The sequence below is a fragment of the Enoplosus armatus genome, chromosome 23, assembly GCF_043641665.1.
Source record: "Enoplosus armatus isolate fEnoArm2 chromosome 23, fEnoArm2.hap1, whole genome shotgun sequence".
Classification (NCBI taxonomy): Eukaryota; Metazoa; Chordata; class Actinopteri; order Centrarchiformes; family Enoplosidae; genus Enoplosus; species Enoplosus armatus.
This window is the reverse complement of record NC_092202.1, coordinates 14,350,963-14,365,810: the sequence shown is the minus strand read 5'-3', so window position 1 is coordinate 14,365,810 and position 14,848 is coordinate 14,350,963. Positions and strand designations below refer to the sequence as shown.

Genomic DNA, 14,848 nt, shown 5'->3' with positions numbered 1-14,848 from the left:
TGAATGCAATTTTACGCTATTCTTGCAAGCTTGCGGGCAGCGTAAGGGGGCAAGTTACAATACAAATTTCACCGAAGATAATTGTTTTCCAGGGGTTGTATTGAAGCCGAAAAGACACTCCACTCCTGCCGATTCGGAGTTGACGTCCAGCCGTGCTCCACGAGCCGCGTTGTTTCGCACGCAAGGGAGCCTCAAATTGCCGGTATATCAAATGGAATTCGGCGTGACACTCGCTCAGTCCGACCTGGTGCCGATTCCGTTGAGCCGGAGAAATGGCCAAGTAACCATGGCTACCGCTGAAGTGGCAAAGATTAAAGGGCAGATCAATTGTGTTGAAACTGCCGCACGGGTTTGCAGCTCTCGCGGTGTGCAGAATGGGAATTGAATGAAAGCGAGCGCAAGACCGACTGCTAACATTTCGCCGTGTTGTAACAATGTCGTTTCTTTTCTTCTTCTTTTTTTATATTATCTCAGCTGTCAAACGGGTTATCGAGTGACGGTCGCGTTTAGCTGCGAATAAAAGGTCGGCACCAGCGTTTCTTGTCTTACCTGGCTACCCCTGCGGAGCAAACTCGAACCGACGACTTGTTAGCTTATTTCGTCCCTTCCCCTCGCCCCTGCTTGGATAGCCGTGGTTTTTGGTGGCGAGTGAAAACGTTTCCCCGAAGGAGATGCGTCTCCGGCCGGGTGTCAAAGACGAAATGTCGGTAGTGCCTCCTCCCAGCAGCAGCAGCAGCGGCGGCGGCGGCGGAGGCAGCGGCGGCGGCGGCGGCGCGTTTACTAAATATTCGCTCGGGCCGGAGCGTAAAGCAGTGACAGTAGGGGGAGACTGCTGCTCATAAATACCGGTTGTAAACATAGTGCAGACAGTTCTCGCGAGAGCACCTATGTTTGATTCTCCTGTCAAACAGGACGGACATGCCAAACGCTCCCAAGCCAGAGGGGCGTTTGGCCACTAGCGCCGAAATCCACCGTAGACAAACCAGACCATGTGCATTGTGTCGCCAGTTTAGTTAGTTATAACTACAATACTGACGGCTGGATACAAACACTCAGTGGTGAAAGGCATTGTCAGCCAAGGCACAGTTAGCAATGTAACAATATAAGTAAAACAATACAAGATATAGAGCACATGGCAGCTTAAAGGGCCAACCAATAGAGACATGCAACAACGTGCAAAAATGCTGCAGTGCTTTCGTGTACAATTCTAACCACTGCCTCCGTGAATACCTCACAAAATGTCAAACAGTGTGAACAGGTGAACACAGAGTATGTGCAGGCTCTGATGTTGGCACTATAGAGTCGTCCATGTCGTCGAGGTTCGCTATGTTGTGCGGAAACTCACTGTATGGCTGCGGGCCATTGACTGTAGTAGTAGTAAAGGCTGTAGTAGTAGTAGTAGTGAAAGCTGTAGTTGTAGTAGTAGTAGTAGTAGTAATTGTAGTAGTGAAGGTTATAGTTGTAGTAGTAATAGTAGTAGTAGTAGTAGTAGTAAAGGCTGTAGTTGTAGTAGCAGTAGTAGTAGTAGTAGTAGTAATAGTAGTAGTAAAGGCTGTAGTTGTAGTAGCAGTAGTAGTAGTAGTAGTAGTAATAGTAGTAGTAAAGGCTGTAGTTGTAGTAGGAGTAGTAGTGAAGGCTGTAGTTGTAGTAGTAGTAGTTTGAAGGCTGTAGTTGTAGTAGTTGTAGTAGTAGTAAAGGCTGTAGTTGCAGCAGTAGTAGTAGTAGTAAAGGTTGTAGTTGTAGTAGTAGTAGTAGTAGTAAAGGCTGTAGTTGCAGCAGTAGTAGTAGTAAAGGTTGTAGTTGTAGTAGTAGTAAAGACTGTAGTTGCAGTAGTAGTAGTAGTAGTAGTAAAGGCTGTAGTTGCAGCAGTAGTAGTAGTAGTAAAGACTGTAGTTGCAGTAGTAGTAGTAGTAGTAGTAGTAGTAAAGCCTGTAGTTGCAGCAGCAGTAGTAGTAGTAAAGGCTGTAGTTGCAGCAGTAGTAGTAGTACTAGTAGTAGTAAAGGCTGTAGTTGCAGCAGTAGTAGTAGTAAAGCCTGTAGTTGTAGTAGTTGTAGTAGTAGTAAAGGCTGTAGTTGCAGTAGTAGTAGTAGTACTAGTAGTAGTAAAGGCTGTAGTTGCAGCAGTAGTAGTAGTAAAGTAAAGAAACTGTTGTGCCTGGCTGTTTTGGCGTACAGTGCTCTGTAGCACCAGAGGGGAGAAGTCGGAACAGGTTGTGTCCTGGGTGTGATGGGTCTGCAGTGACGTGTCCTGTCCATTTCCTGACTCTGGATATGTCTATGTCCTGAATGGAGGGCAGATTGGCACCAGTGAGGTTTTTCTGCAGTGACTGTCCGCTGCAGTCTCTTCCTGTCCCGTTTGGTGGCCGGTCCAAACCAGACAGCGATGGCTGTGCCGAGAACAGGCTGGGTGACTGCAGCGTAGACCTGGATCGGCAGCCGTGTTTACGTTCAGCTCGGCCTCTGACTGATCTCAGAGCTCACCACAAACGCCCCCACTCTCGCCTTTTTCTTCTTGTCGCTGTACGTTGCGACATGCTCAGATTTTAAGCTCAAGGTAAAATCATTTCAACTTGTACCCTCACAGTCGGACTTGACAAAGCCCTCTCAGACCCGGAGAAGACATAATGCAACAGGCTGAGTAACCACGAGCAGTAATACATGATCAGCACCCGGTTTGCAATAAATCTGAACAGATTCTATTTATTGTTTCATGAAAACAATGTCGAAATGTCTCCCTCCTGCTTCAGCTCTTTGGTGGTGGCGCAAACAGGCCTGCCCTGACACAACCATTCCCCATGGGTTCTGTCTGGCATACCCTAAACTCCAACCATGGCCCCCCCCCGACCCCTGACAAATAATGAAGAAGAATGGGGTTCTCCAAACACACACACACACACACACACACACAGGCATGGTACCTGCCTGCTTCGCGCTTGTAAAGGGACAACTGTTGGCTTTTACTGGCACTGGCGGGCAACAACTGTTCTGCAAACCGTCCCACAAGCCTATATGACGGAAGTCACGCTCAGAATAGCGAGACTGTTGTGTGTGTGTGTGTGTGTGTGTGTGCGCGTGTCTCCTACAAATAACGCTTCCTGACATTGTGTGGGTCTGCGCAGCACCAATGCTTTAATGGGATAACTCCAGTCGTAGCACTTGAGTAGAGGCCCGCCCCGTCTTGGGTTGAGTTTCTCTGACGGTGGTAGTTTTCCAGAGGTTTGCCAAATCAACGGTTGGCTCACTCATGCAGTTTGTTCTGGAGCGTCTGCGAGCATCCAGCTGAAGGAAAAGCTTCAGGGAGAGGGCTTTCAGTTGCTGAGGATTTGCTGAGGTTACAACTCTGGCGTGACCAGGCCTCAAAAGCCTTTCACGTCGTCAACCTAAAGAAATGTCAGTTCCTTCAAATATCCGTCGGCTCGTGTGGCCCGACACTTGACGGAGGCGCTTGCTAATTGAAACTAGCGGATACAGAAATCAATCCCCTGGGTGGGCCAATAACCGAGAGGCGGAGCCCCACCGCAGTGAGGGAAACTAGGATGTGCTTGAAGGAGTCTGGATATTCTCCTCTTGCCGCTGGTTAACAAGGTTGGCGTACTGCAGCATTCTCTGGGAAGAAGAAGAGGGAAGGACGGAGCAGGAGAGGAGAGAGAGAGAGAGAGAGAGGGCACCGGGGGAGAGGATGCACTGCAGCAGAGAGAGAGGGTTTAATCAACTTAAGTGCCTTGAATCTGACCTGTCCCACCTCTCCCTTCTCCTCGGGGGACATTAAAACGCACACAAACTCACACACACACACACACACACACACACACACACACACACACACACACACACACACACACACACACACCTCATGCTCGGCCGCAGGGGATCTGTTACAAGAGCAGAACACGACAAATGTTTTATCTCATCTTCACGTGAAGCCCCTGGCGGCGTCTTGCTCTGGGTGCCAAGAGCCAGTAAAGTCTGTTCAAAACAGGGCCGCTTCTCTGGGCAACGACGCACATCCCCCTACGTTTAACTTGGCGGACTCACTTCCTGCAGCTCCCTCATGAACAGCCCCGACAGTGTGAAGACGGTCCCCGTATTAATCGTCTCCCTCCCTCTTTTCATTCCCTCTCTGAAGCTGATGTCATCGTCAGCCAGGAGCAGACAGCCATAAACATCAGCGCCGCCGGGCCGCTGACTCCAACAGATGAGCGACGGCATACTAGCGAAGTGAAAGTGTCATTTAAAATCAAAAATGGAACCCCCTATCTGCCCATTAGGTTCCCAAAGTGGGTGTCATGACACCTTGGGGTGGGGCTGGAAGCTTTGCTCCTTTTTCCCTTTTTAATTGTGCGTCCTAATAATGTTTTATCGGATTAAATAACGTGGAGACATTTACGTGAACAGTGTTTTTATTTTTTTCATTTTTACACTGACCAAAATGGACAGAGCAAGCACCACGTTAGAAATCCCGTAAGACTGGCAACTGAAGGAATCTTCCTTCTTTAGGCGAAAAGGTAATAGGACACAGTGGGTCCCCGGGTCACATCATGGGTCATAAACCTAAAAGCGGTAGGTCATCTCCGTCGCCTGGGAGACCAAGGTCGTGGGCGACGGACATTCCAAGCCTCCTGAAACTTTCCACCGCATCCAGGAAGTCATCATCCATCCATCCATAGTTTGCCCAGTAATAGCCTGTGATTGTCCCGCTATAACACTTATTTGTTTTTCATTTAGCAGGGGAAAAAAAAAAAAAACATGCAGTCTGACCTGCTGCAGCCCGGTGATTTGGACATGACATCTACCGATGACTGAGTTAACGCATTGCTGCCATATAGAGTAAAATCTGGGAGCAAAGTGTGACCGACCAAAGGCACTGAAATGCATCAAAAAAAAGTGTCCAATTCCAACTGGCTTTTACCCACTGGACATATGTACCCAGTGATTTCACTGAGTAGCTGCTACTCTCTGATTAAGGCTGTGTTGGAACTGGAGCCAACAGGAGGAAGATTTGATATTGTGAACACACACACACACACACACACACACACATATGAATTTGCAGCCAGTTCCCTGCCTGTCGAATTAATCTCATTCTGCCCTCGTCTTCTCCCTCCCCATCCCTCCCTCCATTACAGTGTCTGCCTCAGCATAATGGCGAAACGGCTCTCAGAGAATTAAGAAGGAGACATTGCAGCGCCATTGGTCGTATATTGCATAATCAATATGGCCCGCCCCTTATGTGGGCCATACTTGTTCACACCGATCCATCCATCCATCCATCTGCTGAATGGCCTCAGCATACATGAATCAATCTGTTGATTGTGGAGAAGAAACTCGGTTTGATTAAAAACATACTGTAAACCCTGGCGGTCATGTGAACACCACCACTTTTACGCGGGCGCGTGGGAAGTGTGATGCAAGCTTAACGCATTAGCCGCAACGACTGCAAGATGTCAGCCAGCGTGGCCTTTAGGAACCGGTTAGTTGTAAGTGGAGCGAATGCAGAAGAAATGTGTTGCAATAATTAGCCGGTGTCCAAAGGCTGTGAAGCTCACTGCGGACGTACCAACAAGCTAAAAGGACTGCAAGAAAGAAAGAAAAGTACAAAAAGCAGACCTTTGAATCGCCGACCACATCTCTCCGATCTGCTCAGTGATTCAAATAGGTGTGTGTGTGTGTGTGTGTGTGTGTGTGTGTGTGTGTGGGCCTCCCTGCGCAAGAGCATTAGTTATTTCTTGACAGCACACCACGGTCAAGAGTGCACCGCCATTAAAGGCAATGAGAACATTTCATTTTATTGGCCATGATTGCTGTCAGCCCCCACCACACTCACCAGTGTGTGTCCACCCCATTACCAGCTGTGTTGCGCATCTTTGGCCACAGAGATCCCAAGGACCGCTTCCAAGTCGCTAGAAGTGGATTACGGAAATCAGTCTCCTGTACATTATGCTGATGTGCAACTCTTTTACATTAGCTATCACCATCCATCCCAGTGGCTTCACCCGCTTTCTTTGTTTCCGGGGTCACCTTTTGGGGGAACAACGCAGTTCCTCTCGAAAGCAGTGGCAGAAATTGCAACCCACGCAAAATCGCCCTTTTGAAAAGAGCCTCTGGTTGGGTCGCCTGGGCAAGGGTGTCTGGTTTAAACATCAGACCCGAAAAAAACCCAGTGACCTGAGGTTAAATCACTCACGATTTGTCCCCGTGTACCGGAACCACCATCTTATTTCTATGGTTTGTGGAACTCTGAGCCCCTGATCACTGATCTCAGAGGTATTTCTTGAAGGTCTGCGGATGAGATCCGTCATGAGCAGGCCTACACCCAGCAGGCAGTGGAACAGCTCTCTCAGGCTAATCTCTAATGGTGTTGAGCAGTGTGTGCTGCTGATCCAGACCTATTATCTAATTGCTACTGCAGCAACACTGACTGGGCATAACACATCAATCTCTCCCTCCCTCCTGATCTCCCTCCCTCCCTCCCTCCCTCCCATATCTGCTGTGTAATTCGTTTTTTTTTTCTCTCTCTCTCTCTCTCTCTCTCTGTCCATCACTCACTGCTTACTAAGACACTCTCTCTGTGCACACAGCATTACCGGGCTTTCTTCCTCTCACCATTTTCATGTTCATTTTACATTTTACACGCTAACGCTCTCACAACGCTGCCACCATTTGGAACCGCTTTGGCGCCAAACGCGACTCTAAGCCCGTTGTATATAGAGTAAGTTATTAAAAGTACCCATACTAAATTTGCACTGCAGTGCTTGCTATAGGACAGCTCTAGGTGCTGTGTAAATACTGGGGAAGCATCAAAGCGCTCGGTCCACGGAGAAATGAAACACAGCCCCGTATTCAGACGCCGCGCCTTTAAACGAGCCGTCGGGACTTCCTGTAAGGCTGTGATGTCACAACTGCACAGTCGCTGCACTCAGCCACTTAACCAGGGTTTGGAACCGTTTCACCATGAATGCATCATATTTTTCTGCACACTGCGAGTCCACCACTGATATATATCATGCACAACAAAAGCAGCTTATTTTCATACTTTCAGTCACACAGAGCACCCTTTCAACCCCCCCCCCCCCCCCTCCCATTCAAAGTGCTTTAGAATCTCTTTATTATACTTCTTCGGCCATGTGGACGGACGACATGCGTGGCCTGGCTGCAAGGCCGGGCGGGTAGTGACAAATGACTCTTACTGGCCTATTTTACCATTGCGCGTACTTGCTCATATAATAAAATAACACCAGGCTTTACCTTCAGGACAGACACCGGTGTCCATACACTTTAATGTCATGTGAAAATAAAAACGTGATCAAAGACTTGATACCATTTCTGATGCCAGTTCACACGTGGCCACTGGTGGGTCGCGGTCTGGAGACTGGGGTTACAATCAGTCAAGTGTGGCTTACCTCTGATGTAACGCAGGTTCACAGCTACATAACGACGGATAAGAAAACGAGCAAAAAAAAAGGTCTTATTTTCTGGGGATAATCGACCCGTATTCATCCAAAATGGTTCAATAACACGTTTGTTCATTAAAATTCCTTTAAATAAAAGGCGTAAAACATCCCAGAATGTCCCTACCACTGATAATAATAATAATAATAATGAATGATAAAACATTTAAATCTTAATATACAACTGCCAAAGTGTGGTCAAGCGGTCTTTGTTGTGATCAGGTGGATCATCTGCTGTCCTCTTTGAGAGCCAGGTCTTCACTTCGCTGCAGCAAAACGAGGCTACAGTGACCCCCAGTGGCCGTACGCCGGTACACACTTGGAAGTACTTGTGCTTTATTTTCCATTTAAGCCAACATTATATTTCTACTTCATGACGTTAACAAAAGGAACGCGCCGCATTCGTCTGATAGTTATGGTCGCCGGGCACCAGGGGTTTAAAGTGACTGAGGTGATATTACTGGAGGCAACCTTTCAGGCTGGAGGACATGGGAATGTGTGTAAAAGACTAGAGCTGAAACAATTAGTCAAATTTTTTTTTTTTTAATCATTTTTCAAACCCAAAACATCTTCTTAAAACCTTTATTTGTATTTAACAAAGTAAGCCAAACTTCTCGATGCGTCAGTGTTTAACGCTGTCTTGACAAAAGCAGCTGAAGAACAAGAACTTTCCCGAGATAAGAAAGTCTGAAATTGACTAAATTCGGATATATATATATATATATATCTATGAGAAACTATCTCATCAAAAAATAAAGTTTCGACACTTGAGATTCTGGCTCTGGAGCATACTACTCAAAGCATTACATTACACCTTTCTGCGCAACAGTTTGAGTGGCACCATAAAAGGGTTGAGTGGGGGGCACAGTCCCATCACGTCCGCTTCCTCCGATTGGCTGGATGCGTTATTGCTCCCTGGCGACTGTCTCTCGGCCTCGCCTGGCAGCCGTCGGTTCCCTCCACCGTCCGCGTCAGGGGTCCCGGCAGCGCCCTGCCCGCCGCCCGGTGCCTCCGTCCGAGCAGCGAATCCATCCTTCAGGTCTTTAAACATTTCCCTGGCAACCTTGGAGTCAGCGGGGGACGAGAGACATTGGTACGCCTGGGGACACAGGGGGGAGGGGAGGAGGGTTGTCAGGTTGATGCATACCTAATGCTGCAAAGACATGATTTTAGCACCGGCTTTCCGGAAACCGAATGCTTCTTCTTCATTTTACGTGCCATAAGTTCTTGTGTTTTTAAAGGCTTCCGAATCCTCAAACTGTGTGATTATTTCCAGGGTCCACATGACAATATCTGATCCGATCGTCAATGTGGTCTTTTGGACTTTTGGACCCCACTGTATAAACGCTGCATTTTCAGAGGAGGTACGAGAGAGTTTTTTTGAATTTGATGCACAAAACGAGTAACACAGGTCGACCATAAGGGGGCACTGCTGCAAAGGAGATTTGGATCATATGCACATTCATATATATATATATATATATATATATTATACCCACGTGTTTGTCATATCATGCTGCATGTCCTGGCACTATACGCAAATTGGCAAAATCCACTTACCATATGACTTTCTGCTCTCCTGTTGCACAGTGAAATTTTTGTTTTTAAAAACACTATCTCAGCAATGGAGTCTCCAAATTCTGCATATTGAGGGTTAGGGCATGAACCGCACATTCCCTGAGGGAAGTTCTGTCCTGATTTGAACACATTCACCGGGCAGCTAAACCTCTCAGCTCATGAAATCACGGCCCTCATTCCAAAAGGGAAAAAAAAATTGAACATCGTTTTTAATCTCCGTTCTCGGTCTACTGCAGCTACTGTGACTGGTGTGCAGCCAGCTGTACCTGGACCAGGTGTTTGTGCAGCTTGTTGCAGTCCAGCAAGGGAAGCTCCTCTGGGAGAGACATCAACAGGTCCAACACGATAGCGCTCTCTGCAGGACACAAGACAATACGCAGAGAACGGATTCATTTCAGCGCCGTGGCAAGGAAATGTCTCATGGAGCTTTAAGTTGCTTGGACACGTGGACAGGAACAAATACATCAGGGACTCAGCAACATGTCAGAGGCCGATACATTATTGTCCGATAAATATGTAACGTAAAGTATGTGTTTTATTAGAAAAATGAACTTGTCCATCTAAAAACAGCCTCTATTGTCCTCTTTATCAATAATCAATTAATTATATGGGTTACCATATCGGTGTGGGACATAACAACGACAATTATTGGTATCGTTATCGGCCCTGAAATTCCATATTGGCGCAAATCAAATCAAATAAACAGATGGCAGCTGGGATTGTACCGTAGAGGACCAAAAGTCCTTGAATACATTTTCAGAAGTGTTTTTTTAGGGAACGGAGTCACTGATGGGATGTTGTATGTTGAATGTGACTGATGTTAACATACAAATACCCTTTAAGAGGACCCCAGGCTGTGAATATGTGACTCACCCATGGGGGTGAGATGACACTCCTCGGTCGGCTTGTGGATGACACTCAGGTAGCGGTAGATCCTCTCAAAGTCCACTACGCACTTGACACCCAACATCCTGGGACTGTCTTTTGTGGCGTATTTGCTGGTGCGACCGAACCTGGCGTGAAATGCCGCGGCGGGGGTGGAGAGAGGCGGTGTGGAGTGGGTGGAGGAGCTGCTGGAGGTGGCTGAACTGTGGGACGCAGAGGCGGGTGGCGCAGTGGTGGGGACAACAGACACACTTGTGGCAGAGGAGGAGGAGAGGGGCGTGTGAGGACTGGATGAAGTGGACTCTGAAGTAGAGGTGGTGGTGGTGGTGGTGTGTTGCTCTGATGGCTGCTGGGTAGTCTGGATTACAGAGCTGCCAACACTCTGGGTCTTTACCACTACTGCAGAGATAGAACTGGGTGTGACTTGTCCTGTAACCGGGGTCACAGTCTGTGGGGATGTGGAAGGCGCGACGAGTGTTTCTGCTGCACCTGGCTGGCAGGAGGGGGCAGCGGGTGAGGTTCCAGCTGTGGTAGAAAGCTGTTGCTGGGGTGGAGGGATTGTGCTGTTTGGCACTCTAACCACTTGGGATGGTGCAGAGAGTCTTTTGGTTGGGCCCATGGCTGGTGCTGGAGTCTTGAGTACCAGGGGAGGATGGGCTGTGTTGGTGCCACCTAAGGGGGATAAATCTTACATTGTTATAGCTGTAACACTCTTTATTTTATCACAGTTATATGGAGGAAAGTAGAAATACATCTGAGCATGGATCAGAGCCCATGTTTGAAGTGACTAGACTCAAAACAACTACAGAGAGACTCAAAACAACTACAAACAAACATATAACGACCACAAAGAGACAGGAAATGCCATAGAGCATCAAAACAACTACAAAGAGACTCAAAACAACTACAAAGAGATATAATATTACCAGAAAGATACAAAACAACTACAAAGAGACTCAAAACAACTACAAACAAACGTATAACGACCACAAAGAGACAGGAAATGACATAGAGCATCAAAACAACTACAAAGAGACTCAAAACAACTACAAAGAGATATAATATTACCAGAAAGATACAAAACAACGACAAAGAGACTCAAAACAACTACAAACAAACGTATAACGACCACAAAGAGACAGGAAACGACATAGAGCATCAAAACAACTACAAAGAGATATAAAATTACCAGAAAGATACAAAACAACTACCAAAGAGATATCATATTACCAGAAAGATACAAAACAACTACAAAGAGACATAAAATGAGAGATGCAAAAAGACGTTTCTACCCAGGGCCTTGCCCAAACAACTAGCGCACCCTTTTAGCCCCAAATTTGTGATTTGTAATATTGGGTTATATAGATAAAATGAACTTGACATGACTAGCGGTGGTCATTATATCAGTTGGAGATGACGTGGACTCCTCATATCTGATGTTTAATGACCACCACATTTTTGTACATTTAATAACACAGAGGAACCGGAGGTCCATACCTTGGACTGGCAAATGAGGCATCGGCCTCAAAGGGACGGTGCGACCAACGGGCCTATCTTCGTCTGCGGGTGGTCTGTGGAGCTGGGGAGGGTCACAGTTCATCAGGGTGCGAGGCTCTGTGGACGCCACTATCAGCATCTGAGAAAGGAGGATGGTGGGGGGGGGGGGTGGAATCAAAGATTCGAGGACGTTGTATCACTCCTCTTCCATAATGTACTAGAACAAAAATCAGGAACATCATAAGAACAGTTACCTGAGAGAAAGCCGCGGACATGGGTTCCTCGAGGGTTCCAGCTACAGCAGAGGCCATGTGCGTCCACACCTCAATGGGCTTCCGAGCCTTCCTCTCCTCCCACCTCTTCGTCTTCAGCTTGAGGCTGGCACATGCGATCACTTTGTTCTTCAGGGATTCCACCACGGAGTGGATCTACGGAAGAGAGAGACGATGACACATAGATACATGAAGCTCCCCAAAGCAGCGTTGTGACATCACAACCTTACAGGAAGTCCCGACGGCTCGTTTAAAAGGCGCAGTATCAGAATTCTGGGGGGGGTTTTGATCCTTTCACAGTATTTCTACAGCACCCAGGCCTGCTTTATAATCCAACAGGAGCTGGACATCTCACTTCCTACAATATGTGTACCTTTAATGTCTATATCCCTCTAAACCTATGAGAGCCGACCACTGTACCTCTGAAACGGACCGAGTCGGCACGTATTTTCTGAGGAAAGCATAGTCGATGTCTCCGTGGCCTCCAGTGCTCCTGCCGAGTCTCTTCAGGGCACCCAGGAGCTTCCTCTGCTCCCCCCGCTGCCACTTGCAGGCCAGTTTGTCTGAACTCTGCGGTTCAGGTGCCAGGTTGCGATCCGGCACCGTTCGTTTACGAGGCGGCGGCTTCATCGCGACTCGCGCTGCTGACACAAACCAAGGTGACCGAACGACAGACCCCCCCCCCCCCCCTCCTCAGAGAGCTGCGCCTGCTGCTCAAGTGAATTTAAAACGCGGAGGAGACCATGCTCGCCTGCACTCCGCTGCAACGTTAACAACAACAACAACAACTGAACGACTTCTGGTGCAATATTTTCAGAATAAAAGCGCTATCTCGCAAATTCTTACTGATTCAACTACGTTTTTTTTTTACGGGGCTGAAGCATTTACTTAATTTCTCCACCCAATGAAATGTTTAAATAGGGGGTTCCTGGCTTGTGAACTTTTATGTAGTTTTATGTAAAGTTTAAAGGGTTTACTGCAACAAAAAACTTTAATTCTTTTTTTGTACTTTCATTGAAAGACCGAATAAGGAAATGGAACGTAATGGCATATTTAATGGCCCTTTTTTTTGACTTTGAGTCGCTTATTCCTTTTATTAAATATGTAGACAAGAAAGTGTACTGGCCATCGAAGTTATACTTTATCACTTTAATTTGAAGGCTACGTCTCTAACTGCTTCCGGGTTGCCGAATAGCGATTGAAATGACCTGCGCCTCGATCCGATATTCCTCGGTTGGCCGGGCGGATCTCCTAAAATGCTTACACACGTGGTTGTGGCTGGTTAACGATACGGAAGCTCACTAACTGGTGAAAAAGTAATGGCAGCGGTGGGATTCGAACCCACGCCTCCGAAGAGACTGGAGCCTTAATCCAGCGCCTTAGACCGCTCGGCCACGCTACCGTTGTGTACGTCGTGACGTACAATTGACTTAGAATAATACGTATTGCTCCATGTCACTATCTGTTTTTTTTTAAATTTCTTGTCAATTTAGCACTGTGTTGTTGTGGATGTTTGTAGGGGGGGTCTGGCTGTCAGGTGTCATGCCACCTGAGACAACTAACCCTTTTCTACAGAGGGACCTTGACAACCCATAACCTTTCAACACTCATTTATGAGGGGACAACACACACTGATCTACACGTGAATGTGTCAGATTTGGCCAAAAAGGCAAATTCCCACAGAGCTGCTGTATAATCAAACAAGACATGGACATCTCACTTTCCACAACATGGGACCTTTAATTTTCATTTTGAGATCCGATCACAATGTTGGGCAGAATGGAAAGCAACAACAACGCCAATTAACAGCAGGCGTAAATGCAAGTCACATGATCAGAAGTCATTATCCTGATAACATACACAGATACCGACCAGGTGGAGATGGGGTATAATCTGTATATACATTGGCGTGTGTGTGTGTGTGTGTGTGAGAGGGGTGTGTATATATGTAAGCATTGATGTTAATTGTTGCCAGCAGCTACTTTCTGTTTTTTATTAGTATATAAATGTGTTGCGATCGAATGCGTTCGATCAGCTGGTGTGCGTCCATGCGTGCATATGTCTAACGTGTGCACTTTTGTGCGAGTGTGTTTGGGTGCTCTGCAGTTGCTGCATGATGATGTTGGTGGATGAGTCACCCAGTCTTCACGTGACACCATGAATCACCGCACCTCTCAGCGCGGGAGCTGCAGCCATCAAACCGCTCCGTTCCTCCCTCATCTCACCCCCTTGCTCTCCCCCTCCCTCCCTCCCTCCCTCCCTCGGGCCCTGCCTGCCTGCCTGTGCCTAGCCATGTGTTACCCCCCCTCCTCACCCTGTCATCTGGCACGGCTCCCCCTCTCTTTTATTTTCACCCGCACAGCCTTTCATTCCAGTCGATTCTCTTTCTAACACACCTCCACATAGGTTCAGTGCTTCCCAGACCTTGACGGAGACGTGGGCCTGTGGTTGCTGGTCTGTGTGGGTGTCAAAGCACATCCCTGCAGCCCATAATCAGCGTCTCTCCTAATGACTCCTCTAACCTGCAATCACCCCGCTGAGCAGCCCGACGTTATGGAGGCCCGCCAGACCCTTTGCCGTAATCAGATGGACCCTACATTAGATGTATTCATTGTGATGTATTTATCAGAGGGAATGTATTCTGTTCAAATCGGCTCAGCGCTCCCACTGGTGGCCACAAGGCGGCATTTTGCCGTAACGCACCTTCGCGGCTACGAGGCGGCTGTCCAGCGGCCTCGGGCGTCTCGCGAGAATTTCTCTCCGTCCAACAATGAAGCATTTTTCTTATGAAAAATAATTGCCTTTATTCGTTTCTCCACGTGTAGCAAAAGTAGTCATTGACATGCGCATATTTACATCCAGCAAAACGCATGTTTATTGCGATGGTTACAACAAGGTACATCTAGAAAGTGCATGGACAACACTCGCCGCACACATGACTCAAACGATGATTTTTCTTTTTTTTTAAGGTACACTGACGTCATTGTTTCTGTCATCTTGGATTTTTTTTTTTTTTTTTTTAAATACTTTTTTAAATTGATTGCTTGTACGTCAAATTTTTTTTTTTTTGATGCAAGTATACATAAACGTGCAGACACTGTACCCTCACCCCTGGTCTGTCGCTATATATCTCAGCCCCCCCCCCCCCCCCCTTTCTTAATCTGTAGC

The 14,848-nt window shown here is 47.3% G+C and overlaps 1 protein-coding gene and 1 non-coding gene across 2 annotated transcripts; both read right to left on the bottom strand.

Moving 5' to 3' along the window:
- Nucleotides 1-8,014: 8,014 nt before the first annotated feature.
- Nucleotides 8,015-12,310, bottom strand: snapc2 (small nuclear RNA activating complex, polypeptide 2). The gene is made up of 6 exons (XM_070930067.1): nucleotides 12,101-12,310; nucleotides 11,663-11,836; nucleotides 11,409-11,547; nucleotides 9,900-10,583; nucleotides 9,293-9,381; nucleotides 8,015-8,547 (listed from the first exon to the last, which is right to left on the bottom strand). Exons 1-6 carry the CDS (start codon nucleotides 12,308-12,310, stop codon nucleotides 8,257-8,259), a joined length of 1,587 nt encoding a protein of 528 aa, XP_070786168.1. The 3' UTR covers nucleotides 8,015-8,256.
- A 690-nt stretch (nucleotides 12,311-13,000) lies between these two features.
- trnal-aag (transfer RNA leucine (anticodon AAG)) lies at nucleotides 13,001-13,082 on the bottom strand. Its single transcript has one exon. It is a non-coding gene; the product is annotated as a tRNA-Leu (tRNA).
- Nucleotides 13,083-14,848: the final 1,766 nt, after the last annotated feature.